The sequence below is a fragment of the Amblyraja radiata genome, chromosome 15 (genome assembly GCF_010909765.2).
Source record: "Amblyraja radiata isolate CabotCenter1 chromosome 15, sAmbRad1.1.pri, whole genome shotgun sequence".
In the NCBI taxonomy this organism is placed as follows: domain Eukaryota; kingdom Metazoa; phylum Chordata; class Chondrichthyes; order Rajiformes; family Rajidae; genus Amblyraja; species Amblyraja radiata.
The window spans coordinates 49288919-49309842 of NC_045970.1; the positions used below are offsets into that span (position 1 = coordinate 49288919).

The 20924-nt window shown below is 46.5% G+C and overlaps 1 protein-coding gene across 1 annotated transcript; it reads left to right on the plus strand.

Annotated features, from left to right (window-relative positions):
* The first annotated feature begins 12037 nt into the window (after positions 1-12037).
* LOC116981421 (interferon-induced protein with tetratricopeptide repeats 5-like) lies at positions 12038-16503 on the plus strand. The gene is made up of 2 exons (XM_033034476.1): positions 12038-13425; positions 16094-16503. Exon 1 carries the CDS (start codon positions 12038-12040, stop codon positions 13400-13402), a length of 1365 nt encoding a protein of 454 aa, XP_032890367.1. The 3' UTR covers positions 13403-13425; positions 16094-16503.
* Positions 16504-20924: the final 4421 nt, after the last annotated feature.

The following is a 20924-nucleotide window of genomic DNA, read 5'->3' on the forward strand; positions in this document are numbered from 1 at the left end:
GTGCAAACTCCACGCGGACAGCCCCCAGAGTCAGGGTCGAACCCAAGTGCTGGTGCTGTGAGGCAGCAGCTCTACCCGCCGCACCACCGTGCCGCCCGAGAGAGGAATCTGTACCCAAAGTATTTCCCTTTTCCACCTCCTCGTCTCCTACCGCCTTCGAAACGCTCCTTTGTTTAGCAGTATTGCTAACTTGAGGGAGTGCAGCGTAGGTTCACCAGGTTAATTCCCAGGATGGCGGGACGGACATCTGATGAAAGAACAGGTCGACTGGGCTTATATTCACTGGAATTTAGAAGAATGAGAGGGAATCTAATAGAAACATACGATTCTTAAGGGATTGGACAGGCTAGATGGAGGAAAAATGTTCCCGATGTTGGGGGAGTCCAGAACCAGGGTTCACAGTTTAAGAATAATTGTAAGCCATTTTGGACTGAGATGAGGAAAAAACGTTTGCACCCAGAGAGTTGTGATTCTGTGGAATTATCTGCCACAGAAGGCAGTGGAGGTCAATTCACTGGATGTTTTCAAGAGAGAGTTGGATTTAGCTCTTTGGGCTAACGGAATCAATGGATATGTGGAGAAAGCAGTAACGGGGTATTGATTTTGGATGATCAGCCGTGATCATATTGAATGGCGGTGCTGGCTTGAAGGGCCGAAAGGCCTACTCCGGCACCTATTTTCTATGTTTCTAGTAGAGCTGCTCCTTTGGTCTTCGTTGATCAAGGGGAGGTGTGAGCGAGGAAGACCGTGAACTAAATTGGGAAGAGCTACATGAAAATTGCAGCTTTGCAACAGGAGACGGAGCGCACGGAACGGAGGCGGCCCACAGCGACACAGAGCGGTGGAGCAGCGGTGGAGAACTCCTACACCTTCCCTTGACCAGGCCCACCCTGCAACATCGCCAGGACAACGGGCCTTCATGGCCAGCTGCACCTCAAGTAACTTGGACTTTGAAAATGGCGCCAAAACCTGGCGACTCTTGTTTATGGTCTGGGTGGATTATTTCTATACACTTTGCACTTAATCCAGGATTGCAACTCTTCAACTTGATTAGTAAAGGAGTCAAAGGTCACGGGGTGAAGGCATGATCGAATGGCAGAGCAGACTCGATGGGCCGAATGGCCTAATGCTGCTCCTATGATTTATGAACCTTGACTGGAAGACAGGAAATCTCCAGTCCTTCTACGATTTTCATAAGGTTCATAAGTCATAAGAGCAGCATTAGGCCATTCGGCTCATCGAGTCTACTCCATCATTCAATCATGGCTGATCTATCTTTCCCTCTCTTTGCCGTTCTCCTGCCTTCTCCCCATAACCCCTCACACCCGTACTAATCAAGTACCTCAAAACTTGACCCTAAAACTTGGCCTTTGAATTCCACAGATTCAACACCCTCTGGCTTAAGACATTCCTCCACCACATCATTGTTATTATTATTATTATTATTAATTTTAATCATAGAAACATAGAAACATAGAAAATAGGTGCAGGAGTAGGCCATTCGGCCCTTTGAGCCTGCACCGCCATTCAATATGATCATGGCTGATCATCCAACTTGGTATCCTGTACCTGCCTTCTCTCCTGATCACTTTAGCCACAAGGGCCGCATCTAACTCCCTCTTAAATATCGCCAAAGAACTGGCCTCAACTACCTTCTGCGGCAGAGAATTCCAGAGATTCACCACTCTCTGTGTGAAAGATGTTTTCCTCATCTCGGTCCTAAAGGATTTCCCCCTTATCCTTAAACTGTGACCCCTTGTTCTGGACTTCCCCAACATCGGGAACAATGTTCCTGCATCTAGCCTGTACAACCCCTTAAGAATTTTGTAAGTTTCTATAAGATCCCCCCTCAATCTTCTAAATTCTAGCGAGTACAAGCCGAGTCTATCCAGTCTTTCTTCATATGAAAGTCCGGACATCCCAGGAATCAGTCTGGTGAACCTTCTCTGTAGTCCCTCTATGGCAAGAATGTCTTTCCTCAAATTAGGAGACCAAAACTGTACGCAATACTCCAGGTGTGGTCCGACCAAGACCCTGTACAACTGCAGTAGAACTTCCCTGCTCTTATACTCAAATCCTTTTGCTGTGAATGCTAACATACCATTCGCTTTCTTCACTGCCTGCTGCACCTGCATGCCTACTTTCAATGACTGGTGTACCATGACACCCAGGTCTCGTTGCATCTCCCCTTTTCCTAATCGGCCACCATTCAGACAATAGTCTACTTTCCTGTTTTGCCACCAAAGTGGATAACCTCACATTTATCCACATTATACTGCATCTGCCATGCATTTGCCCACTCACCCAGCCTATCCAAGTCACCTTGCAGCCTCCTAGCATCATCCTCACAGCTAACACTGCCCCCCCCAGCTTCGTGTCATCCGCAAACTTGGAGATGTTGCATTCAATTCCTTCGTCCAAATCATTAATATATATTGTAAATATTTTTGTCTAGGTAAATGTAGCTGTTTGTGTTTTTTAACAGTGTTTTTAACTGTGTATATGTGGGGGGGGGGGGGGGGGGGGGGGGGAAGGGGGAAACTTTTTAAAATCTCTTCCCTGTACGTGAGACTCGACCTTTTTCCTGTCGGGTGTCCGTTGTCGTTGGGGCCTAGCACCGTGGAGCGGCCTCCAGCCTGAACGACCTGGGGGCTCCAGTCACCGAGCCTGCGGAGCTGCGGACTTACCATCGTGGGGCTGGCCGGCATCGGTGCGTGGGGAGCGGTGGTGACTCGCTGCTGCGGCCCGACCACGTAGCTCGGAGGCTCCAGCTGCAGCCGCAGGTCCGGTGGACTGTCGGGGTGTCGGGAGCTCGCGGGTCCGGGTGGAGAGACCGCTTTCCGGAGCTCCCGCAACGTGACTTCTCTAGCTCGTGTTGCGGGGTTGGAACGATGCGGAGCAGGGCCGTACATCGCCCCGCGCGGCTTCATGGCCGTGGGACATTCCAGCGCCCGCCGGGGGTTCCAACTTTGTGACATTTATGGGGCTTTTTCACGGGGCAAGTTGACGCAAGATGTCACCAGAGTGAAGAGGTCGTGGGGTAGATAATGAGTTCCCAGGGTACTCGGCATTTCTGTTATTTGTGCGAGTGACTTGTCCGTTTCTCGAGCTTTCACGTTAAATCTTGAATGAACATCGTGAACTACACGTGACACAAATGATGTAACTTTTTTTTTCACACACTATATATATCCTCCCTTGGTTGAATCGGCTCATTTGGAGACATGCCTATACTAAGTAATTTCGAGTACAGGATGTTGGTTTTTTTCATTGACGCGCTGCATGCAGCTGCCCACTATGTGCATCGAAAACGCTTGCTTGAAGGCAGAAGGGAGAGATTAATTAAAAAGAGAATTAAGAGGAAGTCTCACTGGGTGAAGCCCATCTTTCAACGGAGAGCTCAATTTGGACAATAGGAGCAACTGCTTAATGTGCTGTGCGAAGAGGATACAAGTGCATTCAAAAACTTTGTCAGAATTTCACCCGAGCTCTTTAATGAGTTAAAGAATAATTTGGGACCTCTGCTGAAGAAGACTGACACTGTAATGAGAAAAGCACTGGAACCAGGGTTGCGCATAGCAATCACCCTCCGCTACTTGGCCTCAGGCGATTCTTATACAAGTCTATCTTACAACTTTCTGGTCACCACCAGCACCATCTGGGAAGAAAAACATAAAAAGCTGGAGTAAGTCAGCGGGTCAGGCAGCATCTCTGGAGAAAAAGAATAGGTGACGATTCGAATCGGAACCCTTCTTCAGACAGCCTAATCGGAATTGAGTCTGAAGATGTGTCTCGTCCCGAAACATCAGCTTTTTTTCTCCAGAGATGCTGCTTGACTCGCTGAGTTACTCCAGCTTTTTGTGTCTGTCTTCGGTTTAAACCAGCATGTGCAGTTCACTCCTTACACGGGTCTCTGTACAACATTGATTGGTAGCGTTCCGGACCCCTGGACCCGAGGACTCCGACCTGTATCTCTCAAAGAAGTACATGTGAAAAATTTCTCACGGACCATAAAAATGCGTAACCTTTCAGTAAAGTCCCTTTTAAAGTCCCTTTTAAAGATTATAGTTATTTTCTTGAATCTCATTAACATAACTCATGAATAAGTTGATGTCCATATGCGGATGCAAATCTTTATTTTTATTTATTTTTTAAATTCAATCCCACAGAAGATAATTTTTACTCACCTTCTGTCCCCTCTGTCCAGCTTCCGGGTTCACCGTTCGCAGGGGTTCCCACGGTACCCGCAAGACTTATTACGGATATCGCACTGGCCACTACGTCCATATAATGTTGCAATACTCAACCACAAGTGTACAAGTCAATCTTGGAGAAATTCAAACTTTCTTGAATTTTCTCCCGAGTGACCAAGTTACACGATGACCTGCCGTTAGCGCTACGGTGGTCCACGGTGGTCCACGAATGCCGTACTGTTATCGCACGAGGTTCCCACGATGTTAAACTCCGGTTAACTCTTGCGTCAAGTCGCCCCGTGAAAAGGCCGCTTTAGACCGGGAGCGGGGCCGTACATCGCCCCGCGCGGCCTAAAATGGCCGTGGGACTTATCATCGCCCGCCTGGGGCTCGACATCGGGAGAGAAATGGAGAACAGGGGAGAGAAAAGACTTTGCCTTCCATCACAGTGGGTTCACTGTGATGGATGTTTTTGTAAATTGAATTGTGTGTATGTCTGTAGGAAATTGTCTTTGTTTGTATGGCTGTGGAAACGGAGTTTCGTTTGAGCCTCACTGAGGTTCAAATGACATGTAATAAAATATTGATATTGATATTGATTGATAAATCCTAATCTTAACTCTTGAGACGTGGTTATAATTTGCACATGTAAGGATTAAAATTTGAAGTGAATGTTTGCCCGCACTTGTCTGTAAGCCTAACCTCACTGGTTTTGGATTTGAACCAAGGTTTTTCAGTTGCACAACTCGGCTGTACAGAGGAAAGGTAAGACTTGATTGTTTCAGTTTCAGTTTCATTTCCATTTTCAGGGAGTGAACTGTCTGCTCCCACTTTTTCAAGTGTCGCAACATTTTTTTTGTCGCCGCTGGACTTTGAAATGGACAGGAAATCTCCAGTCCTTCTACGATTTTCATAATGTTCACAAGTCAGAAGAGCAGCATTAGGCCATTCAGCCCATCGAGTCTATTCCATCATTCAATGATGGCTGATCTCTCTTTCCCTCCCTTTCCCCATTCACCTGCCTTCTCCCCATATCCCCTCACACCCGTACTAATCACGTACCTGTTAATTCCCACTTTAAAATGACCCCAAAACGTGCCCTTTGCAGCTGTTATGAATTGATGTTCAAGTTATAGGATCAAAATTAGGCCATTCAGCCCATCAAGGTTACACCACCATTTGATCATGGCTGATCTATCTTTCCCTCTCAATCCCATTGTCCTGCCTTCTCCCCATAACCCCTGACACCTGTACTAATCAAGAATCTATCTCTCTCTGCCTTAAAAATATCTATTGACTTGGCCTCCACAGCCGCCTGTGGCAATGAATTTAGATTCACCACCCTCTGGCTAAAGAAATTCCTCCTCATCTCCTTTCTAAAGGGCTGTCGTTTTATTCTGAGTCTGTGCCCTCTGGTCCCTGACATCATTGTCATTATTATTGGTATTATTAATCCTAATCTTAACTCTTGAGACGTGGTTATAATTTGCACGTGTAAGGATTAAAAATGGAAGTGAATGTTTGCCTTCACTTGTCTGTAAATCTAACATAAGTTGACAATAATGCTGGAGAAACTCAGCGGGTGAGGCAGCATTTATGGAGCGAAGGAAATAGGCAACGTTTCGGGTTGAAACCCTTCTTCAGACTGATGTGAGGGGGCGGGAAGAAGAAAGGAAGAGGTGGAGCCAGTGGGCTGAGAGAGAGCTGAGAAGGGGAGGAGAAAGTAAGGACTACCTGAAATTAGAGAAATCAATGCTCATACCAAAGATCTCCGCTATAAGATCTTTGGCTCATACCGCTGGGGTGCAAACTGCCCAAGCGAAATATGAGGTGTTGCTCCTCCAATTTACAGTGGTCCTTGGAGGCATTGTTGCTCCATACAATTGGCCCGTCAGGACTGGAGATTTACGACAGTTTCGTGTTCGCCAACGACGAGGAGAGCCATGAACTGGCCGAGATCATTCACGCGTTCGAGAGCTACGCCATTGGCGAGAAGAATGAGACTTATGAGCGATACTTCTTCAGCAAGAGACAGCAAGAAGCAGGTGAGAACTTTGAATCGTTCCTCGCTAGCCTGAGAACACCAGCGATGTCCTGTAATTGCTGCCAGTGTATGATGGACAGCTTGCTCCGTGAGAAGACCGTGCTTGGCAATAGCGACTCGCAGACGGGGAACGTTTGCTGCAAGCTCGCTCTCAGCGGACGTATCGACATCTGCAAGAGTCTGCAAGAGTGCCGAGACTGCCGAGTCACATCTGCAAGCTTTCACCGAATGCTGCTGCTGTCCACAGAATCAGACAGCCGTGCGGCAAGAGAGGCGCGGCTGTGCACCATCCACACAAGCAAAGCGGTTACATGTGTGTTGGCCAAGTTTACGAAAGTTAGATAATGAAATGGAAAGGAATTTTTACTTGAAAAAAAAAAGCGAGCATATTCTACATCTGTACATTTTTCTCTTTTGGAAAAAGGGGGAATGTTATGGTATAGCATATGCATGTAATGTATGCTACGAGAGATTGCACGAGTTAATAAACCTTCATGGAGTGAACTATGTGGACTCAGCCCACCCAGTGGACTATTAAAACACCGCCCACTGTCTCTGGCCCAGAGAGAGTGTCAGTTACCTAAAATTAAATAATTCAATGTTCATAGTGAACACAGACACAAAATGTTGGAGTAACTCAATGGGTCAGGCAACATTATTGGAGAAAATGAACAGGTGGCGTTTGTGTCTATCTTCGGTAAAAACCAGCATCCGCAGTTCCTTCCTGCACAATGGATCTCAGTGTCAAGTCTCTGACTCCCGTTGGCAGGCCATTCGGCCCACAGCCCGCCCAGCGATGACTAACCCATGTCACAGGGGGGTGGTGTGAAGGCGGAGTTAGACAGAGCTTGATTAATGTTACGGTTGGGGAATGGGCCATAATATGGCCAGGGAATCGCTGTTATTCGTGACGCCCCCTCCGCCCTTTCCCAGCTGTTCTCAATCGCACCCCTGGCCACACAAAAATGTATACTTTAAGAAGGAATACACGGAACATTTAAACTCAGAACGCTTCTAACAGAGTGAGCCATGTGAGCACTTTGATCATTCTCCCTGTATTTGCATTTGACAAAATAGTCGGGAAAAAATGTTTAAAAGTGTTCATACCTTTTGCTATGCCTAATTGGCCCTTACCTCTGCGAAAATAGTCTGATATTCGTAGGTGAAATGTCACCAACAATAATTGATTCTATTATTAATTGACTAATAATTGACTCTATTAGCGGAAAGATGCAATTCTGATCTAATATTATCAGTGCCTCTGTCTTTGGAAGCAACACCAGCAATTTATTAAATCTGACTACATGCGGCACAGTGGTAGAGTTGCTGCCTCACAGCCCCAGATACCGGGGTTCGATCCTGACCATGGGTGCACCGGTTTCCTCTCACACTCCAGAGCTAACAGGTTTGTAAATTAATCGGCTTCGGTAACATTGTAAAATTGTCCCTGGAGTGTATAAGAATAGGTGGTCAGCGCGGACTCGGTGGGCCGAAGGGCCTGTTTCCGCGCTATATCTCTAAAATCTGAAGTTAGGTAATGTCTAAATGACCTGCAGATGCTGGTTAATATGCACAAAAGGACACAAAATGTTGGTGTAACTCAGCAGGTAAGTCAGATCTGGGAAGAAAAACATAAAAAGCTGGAGTAAGTCAGCAGGTCAGGCAGCATCTCTGGAGAAAAAGAATAGGTGGCGATTCGAATCGGAACCCTTCTTCAGACATCCTAATCGGAATTGAGTCTGAAGATGTCTCGTCCCGAAACATCACCTATTTTTCTCCAGAGATGCTGCTTGACTCGCTGAGTTACTCCAGCTTTTTGTGTCTGTCTTCGGTTTAAACCAGCATGTGCAGTTCACTCCTTTACACGGGTCTCTGGAGAACATTGATTGGTCGCGTTCCGGACCCTGCTTCGGAAAGGCATCGATCGCTAGTCGGCGAGGACTCCGAGCTGTATCTCTCAAAGAAGTACATGTGAAAAATTTCTCAAGGACCATAAAAATGCGGGACCTTTCAGTAAAGTCCCTTTTAAAGATTATAGTTATTTTCTTAACATAACTCATGAATAAGTTGATGTCCATATGCGGATGCAAATCTTTATTTTTTAAATTCAATCCCACAGAAGACAATTTTTACTCACCTTCTGTCCCCTCTGTCCAGCTTCCGGGTTCACCGTTCGCAGGAATTCCCACGGTAAACACAAGAGTTATTACGGATATCGCACTGGCCACTACGTGCATATAATGTTGCAATGTTCAACCACAAGTGTACAAGTCACTCTTGGAGAAATTCAAGCTTGAATTTTCTCCCGAGTCACCAAGTTACACGAGTACCTGCCGTTAGCGCCACGGTGGTCCACGGTGGTCCACGAATGCCGTACGGTTATCGCACGAGGTTCCCATGATGTTCAACTCTGGTTAACTCTTGCATCAAGTCGCCCCGTGAGAATGGCCTATAAAAGTTTTCAGTCTTTAGAGATACAGCGCGGAAACAGCGCTGTATCTCTAAAGACTGAAAACTTTTATATCGCCCCGACCAGCGATCCCCGCACATTAACACTATCCTGCACACATTGGGGACAATTTACATTGATACCAAGCCAATTAACCTACAAACCTGTACGTCTTTGGGGTGTGGGAGGAAACCGAAGATCTTGGAGGAAACTCACGCAGGTCACGGGGAGAACCTATAGACAAGCACCCGTACTCAGGATCGAACCAGGGTCTCTGATGCTTCAAGGCAATAGCTCTACCGCCGCACCACCCCGCCGCCCGTTAGGCATTGAGCGTGAGACTCACGCATATCACTAAATTCTCACGCTCTCACGCCGATCACAGAACTTCTCACGCTCAAAAATATATATTATAAAAAAAAGATTCAATAAAGAAAGTCACGATCATTTCAATTCGCCCAAGGTTTCCAGATCTCCTCCACACTCACCAATGAGAATAGTTTTCTGTCGGCGGGTTTCCCGTAAAGAACGAGCAATTTGATTGTCTTAAGCCCATCGCACGCTATTTAAATGGCAATGTAACTGCAGTCTAATTATTCCATTTAACATTCATGGAACCAAAATCTGCAGGTGCTGCAAATTCAAAATAAAGCAGAAATTGTTTTAGAGGTGAGTAAAAACCACGAGGGGAATATATAAGGTGGGAAATGTGATTCAAGAACTATAGGGCATCAGTTTAAAGCAGGGGTGTCAAACTACCGGCCCGTGCAGGGGTTTAGACACTAAACTAAACTACACATTCCCGTGCAGGTGGTGTGATAAGTGAGACACGGCGGTGGTCCCAGCACCGACCCCTGAGGCACCGCTCACACCTCCCACCCTCACCTCCGGCGGCTCTGTGTCCGTCGGCCGCTCTGTCCACACCCCATGGAGTTTTAACCCCGGCCCAGAGCCAGGAGCGGACCGGGTTTGTTGGGGTGTCGGTGCCACCTCCGGAGATGAATCTCGGGCTAAGGCACCGCTGCGGTGCCCGACCCCCGTGTCACTGACCCTCACCTCCCCCGGACCCCAGCTGGACACAGAGCACCTGGGCCGGCCCACATTCCCAGGGGGTGGGGGGAAGAGACGGGGGGGGAGGGGAATTCCTTTGCTCCAGAGATGCTGCCTGACCCGCTGAGTTACTCCAGCATTTTGTGTCTACCTGCCATTCAGATGATAATCTGCCTCTTGTTCTTGCCACTAAAGTGGATAACCTCACATTTATCCACATTATACTGCATCTACCAAGCATCTTCCCACTCACCCAACCTATCCACGTCACCCTGCATCCTCATAACATCCTCTTCACAGTTCACGCTGCCGTCCAGCTTTGTGTCATCTGCAAATTTGCTAATGTTACTTTTAATTCCTTCATCTAAATCATTAATATATATTGTGAATAGCTGCGGTCCCAGCACCTTGAGGCACCGCACTAGTCACTATCTGCCATTCTGAAAGGGAACTGTTAATTCCTACTCTTTGTTTCCTGTCTGCAACCCATTTCTATCCATGTCAATACCTTATCCCCAACACCATGTGCTCTGATTTTGCCCACTGTGTGGGACCTTAGCAAAGGCTTTCTGAAAGTCCAGGTACACTACATCCATTGGCTCTCCCTTATCCATGTTAATGTCTACCTGAACTTAGTTGTGAGGGATAACATTCATTTCTTTGCTTTCATTTTTGAATGACAAATAATTTCAATTCAATTCAAAATGTACAGGTCTATTACCAAGAAGATCTTGGAACATTTCACATTGTTTGTCAATGCTCTGCATAGTCTATTCTTCTGCCTCACTTTCCCAAAGTTTACTTAAATTTAGAGCCTTGTTTTCTGACTCATCCTTCTCCCTCTTAACTAGTTTATCAAATACCATTCAACGGTGACTGCTAGCCAAGCATTACTGCACCATTAACTAATTGACAAACTCAGACTAATTATTCATTATTTTTGTTAGCTGAAGGACATATCGTTCCAGAAAAATTGAACACATTATTCAATGCACAACCAATGATTTATACAAATTTTCTATTGGCTTCTTAAGCATTATTTCCCATTTGAAAATGTAGCATAGCATTTGCTTTTGAAGGTTTGTATACCTGAACCCTGATATTTTATGCATCTCGTTTCTCCAAAATACCTCCAAAAATACAGAATCGAGTTTTCGAGAGCGGGGAGAGTGGGCGGAGAGGGGAGAGCGGGGGGAGGGGAGAACAGCAGAGAGGCACAGAGGCAGAGAGGCAAATAATATAACATGGAAAAATGAAATAACATGACTTTACCTGAGCCCGTGCTCACGGTCCGGTAGCCCTGACAGTGAGTTTAAGAAATTCTCCCTTGAATTTTATTCAAAGGAACACGGTGTTTAAACACAATTACATTTACTGAGGAATGTGGATCAATGTATCAATGACAAATTGTATAACCACTGTTAACTGCTGGCTGTTAACAAGTGCTAACAGTGGCAGTTAACAAATCGTTTTCGTCTGAGTTGAATGAAGTGAGAAATGGCTCGAATCTTTCTGCAGTGCTCAGTAAACCTGAGTAGGAAGTTGAAAACTAGGGGAACGCCGTACCCCTGCGTACCCCCCCCCCCATTTCCATCATTGGTCACTGGAGTGCAGGATAGAACTGGTGTATGGTAGATTGCTGTTCAGTGTGGACATGCTGGGCCGAAGGGCCTGTTTCCATATATATGTTTTACATACAGAACTTAATTTCATTGATTTTGTTTTGTTTCTATAGTCAAAGAGTAAAGTTGATTAATTTATTTGTGCAGAACAGTGATGGAAGTCAGACAATTCTTGCCTTGTTTCTATAGGTTTTTTCTCTATATCTTTGCATAACAGCATGAATTATAATCTGATTTCCATACATGAATATACTAAGGTCATTCATGTGCTGCACCTGTTGATCGGAGCCTGGTTCGACTGTGGAATGTAATTAGGAAAGTAATTTAGCTTAACCTTATTCATACCTAATCCAATTTAAAGCGTAAATGTTGCATTCAAATGTAAGTTAAAACACTCGCTACAGTATTCACAAATTGCCTGATAAGTTTGGAAGGAACTGTCCCTGAATCTGGAGGTGTGCGTTTTCACACTTCTGTGCCTCTTGCCCGTTGGGTGAAGGTAGGAGAGGGAGTGACCACGGTGTGACATGTCCTTGATTATGCCTGACCCACAAAGCTACTCCAGTTTTTTGTGTGTTGTCCCATTGATCACCTTGTGCTCTCTTGCAGCGACACACTGAGGGAGTCCTTGTTGGTGAAGCTCGGCCAGCTTCAGTGCCATTTCACGTGGGGCCCAAAGATGTACGATAGTGACCTGGACGACGTGAAGCAGAGGTTGCAGGATTCGATTATCATCGGCGGGAATCACCAAGGCGTGCCGCAAAACCAGCTGGTTTACATCAACTACCTGCAGGACAACTGCAAAGAAGCTCTCCGTAACTTAGAGGACGCGGAGAGACGTCTGAGGAAGATCCACGGGGATGGATTTGAGAGGAGGAGCATCGTCACCCATGGCAACCGGGCCTGGTTGCATTACCACATGGGACAACTCAGCGAGGCCCAGTCCTACCTCGACAAGCTGGAGGTGATGTGTGGCCCCCTCACACAGGGCCCGCACGTCACGGCAATGGTGCCCGAGGTGTGGGGGGAGAAGGGGTGGTCTTTGCTGAGCTCCCGCTCTCAGTGCTACGAGGAGGCGAAGGAATGTTTCGCCAAGACTCTGGAGGAAGATCCCGACAACACGGAGTGGAACATGGGCTACGCCACCGCTCTGTACCGTCTAGAATTATTTTCCGCGATCCCGGAAAACCCCGAAGTGAGCCAGTCGGTGAGACAGCTGAGACGGGTGCTGGAGCTCGATCCGGGTGAATCTGTGGCCAGGGTGATGCTGGCCCTCAGGCTCCAAGAGTTACAGCAAAAGGCAGAAGCGAATGAATTGGTTGATGAAGCGTTGCGGACAAGCCCAGATTCTCCATTTATGCTCCGCTATGCAGCAAAGTTTTACAGGATACAGCACGATGTTGATAAAGCGATAGGGCTGTTGAAGAAAGCCTTAGAATTCACTCCGCACTCTTCCTTCTTGCACCATCAAATGGGTATCTGTTACAGGGAAAAACTAATGGCTCTGCGTAAAAATCAAGGCAGTCGAGACCCAGGCATGGAGGCTGAGTTGATCGGCCATTGCAAGCACCATTTTGGAACGGCATTTCAACTGAAGCCATCGTTTATTCTTGCACAGCTGGATTTTGCCGGGATCTGCTTAATGAATGGTGAATCAGACAGGGCAGTGAAGATATACAACGACCTCCGGAGATTAGAGGATGTCACTCCAGATAATAAGCAGGCAATAGAGATACAGCTTGGATTATATGAACTGTATCACACCAAATCTGAATCAAACGCCATCCACCATTTTATGGAAGGCCTTAAAATCCAGCGCGGAACGAAATATTGTAAAACTTGTTGCATTAAGTTGGAGAAGATTGCAAGAAGGCAAATTACCAGGAACCCGTACAACAGCAGAGCCTGGGGTATCCTGGGGTTTCTTCACCGAGAAGCCGGGGAGAATTCTGAAGCTGTTGAATGCTATGAAAAGGCTTTGCAGTGGGATCGTGGCAACGAAGAATATCTCCGCGCTCTTCGTGAATTGCGCCCTTCTACTTAGGCTGGAGATACCAGGACCAGGAGGTAAGGGCGAGAAAGGTCCTTCCTCAACCATTCCTCACTAGAACATAGAACGTAACACAGTACAGCGCAGGAACAGGCCCTTCGGCCCACGGTGTCTGTGCAGAACACGATGCCAAGACCAAATCCTATCTGTCTCCATTCCCTGTATATCCATCGGCCAATTCAAAAGTCTGTCAAATGCCACAATCGTGCCTCAACCACCACTCACGGCAGCAAGTTCCGGGCGCACACAGCCCTCTGTGTAAAAAAAACATGCCCCGCACATCTCCTGTAGCTAATACCCTCTAGTCCAGGAACCTCCTCTGCACCCTTTCCAAAGCCTCCACATCCTTACATAGAAACATAGAAACATAGAAATTAGGTGCAGGAGTAGGCCATTCGGCCCTTCGAGCCTGCACCGCCATTCAATATGATCATGGCTGATCATCCAACTCAGTATCCCGTACCTGCCTTCTCTCCATACCCTCTGATCCCCTTAGCCACAAGGGCCACATCTAACTCCCTCTTAAATATAGCCAATGAACTGGCCTCGACTACCCTCTGTGGCAGGGAGTTCCAGAGATTCACCACTCTCTGTGTGAAAAAAGTTCTTCTCATCTCGGTTTTAAAGGATTTCCCCCTTATCCTTAAGCTGTGACCCCTTGTCCTGGACTTCCCCAACATCGGGAGCAATCTTCCTGCATCTAGCCTGTCCAACCCCTTAAGAATTTTGTAAGTTTCTATAAGATCCCCTCTCAATCTCCTTAATTCTAGAGAGTATAAACCAAGTCTATCCAGTCTTTCTTCATAAGACAGTCCTGACATCCCAGGAATCAGTCTGGTGAACCTTCTCTGCACTCCCTCTATGGCAATAATGTCCTTCCTCAGATTTGGAGACCAAAACTGTACGCAATACTCCAGGTGTGGTCTCACCAAGACCCTGTACAACTGCAGTAGAACCTCCCTGCTCCTATACTCAAATCCTTTTGCTATGAAAGCTAACATACCATTCGCTTTCTTCACTGCCTGCTGCACCTGCATGCCCACTTTCAATGACTGGTGTACCATGACACCCAGGTCTCGCTGCATCTCCCCTTTTCCTAGTCGGCCACCATTTAGATAATAGTCTGCTTTCCTGTTTTTGCCACCAAAATGGATAACCTCACATTTATCCACATTATACTGCATCTGCCAAACATTTGCCCACTCACCCAGCCTATCCAAGTCACCTTGCAGTCTCCTAGCATCCTCCTAACAGCTAACACTGCCCCCCAGCTTAGTGTCATCCGCAAACTTGGAGATATTGCCTTCAATTCCCTCATCCAGATCATTAATATATATTGTAAATAGCTGGGGTCCCAGCACTGGCCCTTGCGGTACCCCACTAGTCACTGCCTGCCATTGTGAAAAGGACCCATTTACTCCTACTCTTTGCTTCCTGTTTGTCAGCCAGTTCTCTATCCACATCAATACTGAACCCCCAATGCCGTGTGCTTTAAGTTTGTAAACTAATCTCTTATGTGGGACCTTGTCGAAAGCCTTCTGGAAGTCCAGATACACCACATCCACTGGTTCTCCCCTATCCACGCTACTAGTTACATCCTCGAAAAATTCTATAAGATTCGTCAGACATGATTTACCTTTTGTAAATCCATGCTGACTTTGTCCAATGATTTCACCACTTTCCAAATGTGCTGCTATCCCATCTTTAATAACTGACTCTAGCAGTTTCCCCACTACCGATGTTAGACTAACTGGTCTGTAATTCCCCGTTTTCTCTCTCCCTCCCTTCTTAAAAAGTGGGGTTACGTTTGCTACCCGCCAATCCTCAGGAACTACTCCAGAATCTAAAGAGTTTTGAAAGATTATTACTAATGCATCCACTATTTCTGGAGCTACTTCCTTAAGTACTCTGGGATGCAGCCTATCTGGCCCTGGGGATTTATCGGCCTTTAATCCATTTAATTTACCCAACACCACTTCCCGGCTAACCTGGATTTCACTCAATTCCTCCAACTCCTTTGACCCGCGGTCCCCTGCTATTTCCGGCAGATTATTTATGTCTTCCTTAGTGAAGACGGAACCAAAGTAGTTATTCAATTGGTCCGCCATATCCTTGTTCCCCATGATCAACTCACCTGTTTCTGACTGCAAGGGACCTACATTTGTTTTAACATTACAGCAATGGGGCGCCCTGAACTACATGTGATACTCCAAATTAACTCCAAATAACCAAAGTCCAATAAAGCTGCATCGTGACTCTATGACATACTCTATGACATCTATGGACCTATGAAGGCAAGCATAGTATACGGTATACGGTGACGGACACAAAAAACTGGAGTAATTCAGTGGGTCAGGCAGCATCTCTAGAGAAAAGGAATAGGTGACATTTCAGGACCAAGACCCTTCTTCAGACCCCAAACGTCGCCTATTCCTTCTCTCCAGAGATGCTGCCTGAACCGCTGAGTCACCCCAGACTTTTGTGTCTATCCTCGGTGTAAACCAGCATCTGCACTTTCCTTCCTCATCTTACCGTACGCCTTCTTCACCACTCGATCTACTTGTGCGGCCACTTTCAGGGCGTTGTGGAGTTGGATGCCATGATTATTACAGAGTCTGACCAAGCTTGTGTGCGGTGCCTTAATGGAGACACTTGAATTGACATTTTGTTGATGATCTTCTGCAGGTTTGGTGCCCGTTTCTCTGACTGATCTACAGTGTTCCCATCTCTCAACAAACCTTCACATTCAACCAGAGGTGGATCAGAGCTGCGTTGTGGAGGATGTGACGCCATTTCACGTGCGTCCGATACGATGGTCAGAATAGAGGCACCAGCAGTGATTTCCCAGCCCGTTACCCAATGGTCAAAAATTCACCTGGACGTTAATTGTTTGTCCACTAAATTCTGGGGTAAAAGGATAAGGATTAAGTTTATTGTTGTCACGTGTACTAAGATACACTGAAAAGCTTTGTTTTGCTTCCTATCCAAACAGACCAGAGAATACTGTACATAAGTACAGACGTTAAACTCAAGTACAATAGATAGAGCAAAGGGGAGATTAGTTCAGTTTAGTTTATTGTCACGTGTAGCGAGGTGCATTGAAAAGCTTTTGTTGCGTGGTAACCAGTCAGCGGAAAGACAATACATGATTACAATGTTTCCGTGCGGTTCCCGGAGGTTTTTGTCAGTCTCCCGATCTGCTCCCACTACCTGCATCCTCCGGCAACCACCAGCAACCTGCGGGAACCACACGGAAACCTTGGGTGGGTCGCAAAGTCTCTAGAGGTTTCCGTTCAGGTTTCCTAAGTGGGACAGGGGCATAACTCCTTCCAGACAGCACCAGTAATCGGGATCGAACCCGGGTCTCTGGCACTGTAAGTCAGTAACTCTACCGCTGCGCCACCATTTCTGATCAATATTGTACAACATGCTGTAATATCAGAGCTAAAGCATTAAAATAATAAATAAAGCCGTAATAAAATGCAACCACTTTGGTGCATCATTCCGCGTCAATGCTGGAGGCTAAGTCGTATTCTTGGTCCACTCTACGGTGAACAGTGTCAGCTCAAAAACTTTCAAGTCTAAAGTCTAAAACCTGCACTCCAGCCTTTAGCGCTGATAATAATGTTTACCCTACTTCAGTGGTATTTTCACGTGTTGCAGTGAAATTAGATTTTTGCATACATGAGGTGCAGTGAGATTCTAATTTTGCATACAGCCCAGCAAAGTATTACTATATTTAAGTACAAAGTGTACAGAAATAGTCCACTGAGACCATACACCAGAGTTCGCCAGGTTTTGGCTCCATTTTCAAAGTCCTAGTAGCTTTCTGTGCAGTGGAGAGTGCGAGGGAGACACAGGGAGATTGGTAGGAGTCTGTGAGGCACAGGAGAGGGAGAAGGGGGGAAGAAAGTGGTGGAGGTTGCGTGGGGGTGGGGGAGGATTCATAGAGTTACCTAAAGTTGGACAAGTCATTGTTCGTACCATTACTTTTGTAAGTTACCCAAGTGGAATTTAAGGTGTTCTTCCTCCAGTTTGCTTGTGCTCTCACTGTGGCAATGGGGGAGGCCCAGGGCAGAAAGGTCAGTGTGGGAATGGGGAGGGGAGTTAAATCAATTAGTAACCAGAGATCCAGTAGGCCTTGGCAGACCAAGCGTACGTTTAGTTTAGTTCAGTTTAGAGATACAGCACCGAAACAGGCCCTTCGGCCCACCGAGTCCACGCGGACAAGCGGTCCCAGCGCACTAGCACTATCCTGCACACATATTAGGGACAATTTACATTTTTACTGAAGCCAATTAACCTACAACCTGTACGTCTTTGGAGTGTGGGAGGAAACTGGAGCAACCGGAGAAAACCCACACAGGTCACTGGGAGAACGTACAAACTCCGTACAGCGAGCACCCGTGGTCAGGATCGAACCCGGGTCTCTGGCGCTGTGAGGCAGCAACTCTACCGCTGCGCCACCGTACCGCTTCAGCAAAAAACATAGATCAGACTTGATGGAATGGCGGAGACTTGATGGACCGAATGGCCTAATTCTGCTCCTAGAACTTATGTAGATGGTCACCGAGTCTACGCTTGGTCTCGCCGATGCACAGGAGCCCACAGTGGGAACTCCAGATGCAATAGGTTTCCCACACGACAGACATACAGGTTTGTAGGTTAATTGGCTTTGGTAAAATTGTAAATTGCCCCTAGTGTGTGTTGGATAGTGCTGGTGTACGGGGATGCGCACTGAGCCTTGCGGTACCCCACTAGTCACTGCCTGCCATTGTGAAAAGGACCCATTTACTCCTACTCTTTGCTTCCTGTTTGTCAGCCAGTTCTCTATCCACATCAATACTGAACCCCCAATGCCGTGTGCTTTAAGTTTGTAAACTAATCTCTTATGTGGGACCTTGTCGAAAGCCTTCTGGAAGTCCAGATACACCACATCCACTGGTTCTCCCCTATCCACGCTACTAGTTACATCCTCGAAAAATTCTATAAGATTCGTCAGACATGATTTACCTTTTGTAAATCCATGCTGACTTTGTCCAATGATTTCACCACTTTCCAAATGTGCTGCTATCCCATCTTTAATAACTGACTCTAGCAGTTTCCCCACTACCGATGTTAGACTAACTGGTCTGTAATTCCCCGTTTTCTCTCTCCCTCCCTTCTTAAAAAGTGGGGTTACGTTTGCTACCCGCCAATCCTCAGGAACTACTCCAGAATCTAAAGAGTTTTGAAAGATTATTACTAATGCATCCACTATTTCTGGAGCTACTTCCTTAAGTACTCTGGGATGCAGCCTATCTGGCCCTGGGGATTTATCGGCCTTTAATCCATTTAATTTACCCAACACCACTTCCCGGCTAACCTGGATTTCACTCAATTCCTCCAACTCCTTTGACCCGCGGTCCCCTGCTATTTCCGGCAGATTATTTATGTCTTCCTTAGTGAAGACGGAACCAAAGTAGTTATTCAATTGGTCCGCCATATCCTTGTTCCCCATGATCAACTCACCCGTTTCTGACTGCAAGGGACCTACATTTGTTTTAACATTACAGCAATGGGGCGCCCTGAACTACATGTGATACTCCAAATTAACTCCAAATAACCAAAGTCCAATAAAGCTGCATCGTGACTCTATGACATACTCTATGACATCTATGGACCTATGAAGGCAAGCATAGTATACGGTATACGGTGACGGACACAAAAAACTGGAGTAATTCAGTGGGTCAGGCAGCATCTCTAGAGAAAAGGAATAGGTGACATTTCAGGACCAAGACCCTTCTTCAGACCCCAAACGTCGCCTATTCCTTCTCTCCAGAGATGCTGCCTGACCCGCTGAGTCACCCCAGACTTTTGTGTCTATCCTCGGTGTAAACCAGCATCTGCACTTTCCTTCCTCATCTTACCGTACGCCTTCTTCACCACTCGATCTACTTGTGCGGCCACTTTCAGGGCGTTGTGGAGTTGGATGCCATGATTATTACAGAGTCTGACCAAGCTTGTGTGCGGTGCCTTAATGGAGACACTTGAATTGACATTTTGTTGATGATCTTCTGCAGGTTTGGTGCCCGTTTCTCTGACTGATCTACAGTGATCCCATCTCTCAACAAACCATCACATTCAACCAGAGGTGGATCAGAGCTGCGTTGTGGAGGATGTGACGCCATTTCACGTGCGTCCGATACGATGGTCAGAATAGAGGCACCAGCAGTGATTTCCCAGCCCGTTACCCAATGGTCAAAAATTCACCTGGACGTTAATTGTTTGTCCACTAAATTCTGGGGTAAAAGGATAAGGATTAAGTTTATTGTTGTCACGTGTACTAAGATACACTGAAAAGCTTTGTTTTGCTTCCTATCCAAACAGACCAGAGAATACTGTACATAAGTACAGACGTTAAACTCAAGTACAATAGATAGAGCAAAGGGGAGATTAGTTCAGTTTAGTTTATTGTCACGTGTAGCGAGGTGCATTGAAAAGCTTTTGTTGCGTGGTAACCAGTCAGCGGAAAGACAATACATGATTACAATGTTTCCATGCGGTTCCCGGAGGTTTTTGTCAGTCTCCCGATCTGCTCCCACTACCTGCATCCTCCGGCAACCACCAGCAACCTGCGGGAACCACACGGAAACCTTGGGTGGGTCGCAAAGTCTCTAGAGGTTTCCGTTCAGGTTTCCTAAGTGGGACAGGGGCATAACTCCTTCCAGACAGCACCAGTAATCGGGATCGAACCCGGGTCTCTGGCACTGTAAGTCAGTAACTCTACCGCTGCGCCACCATTTCTGATCAATATTGTACAACATGCTGTAATATCAGAGCTAAAGCATTAAAATAATAAATAAAGCAGTAATAAAATGCAACCACTTTGGTGCATCATTCCGCGTCAATGCTGGAGGCTAAGTCGTATTCTTGGTCCACTCTACGGTGAACAGTGTCAGCTCAAAAACTTTCAAGTCTAAAGTCTAAAACCTGCACTCCAGCCTTTAGCGCTGATAATAATGTTTACCCTACTTCAGTGGTATTTTCACGTGTTGCAGTGAAATTAGATTTTTGCATACATGAGGTGCAGTGAGATTCTAATTTTGCATACAGCCCAGCAAAGTATTACTATATTTAAGTACAAAGTGTACAGAAATAGTCCACTGAGACCATACACCAGAGTTCGCCAGGTTTTGGCTCCATTTTCAAAGTCCTAGTAGCTTTCTGTGCAGTGGAGAGTGCGAGGGAGACACAGGGAGATTGGTGGGAGTCTGTGAGGCACAGGAGAGGGAGAAGGGGGGAAGAAAGTGGTGGAGGTTGCGTGGGGGTGGGGGAGGATTCATAGAGTTACCTAAAGTTGGACAAGTCATTGTTCGTACCATTACTTTTGTAAGTTACCCAAGTGGAATATGAGGTGTTCTTCCTCCAGTTTGCTTGTGCTCTCACTGTGGCAATGGGGGAGGCCCAGGGCAGAAAGGTCAGTGTGGGAATGGGGAGGGGAGTTAAATCAATTAGTAACCAGAGATCCAGTAGG

Bases quoted from the DNA above. Each gene is read 5' to 3' on its own strand.
- LOC116981421 (XM_033034476.1), top strand. From the start codon at position 12,038: ATGTACGATAGTGACCTGGACGACGTGAAGCAGAGGTTGCAGGATTCG.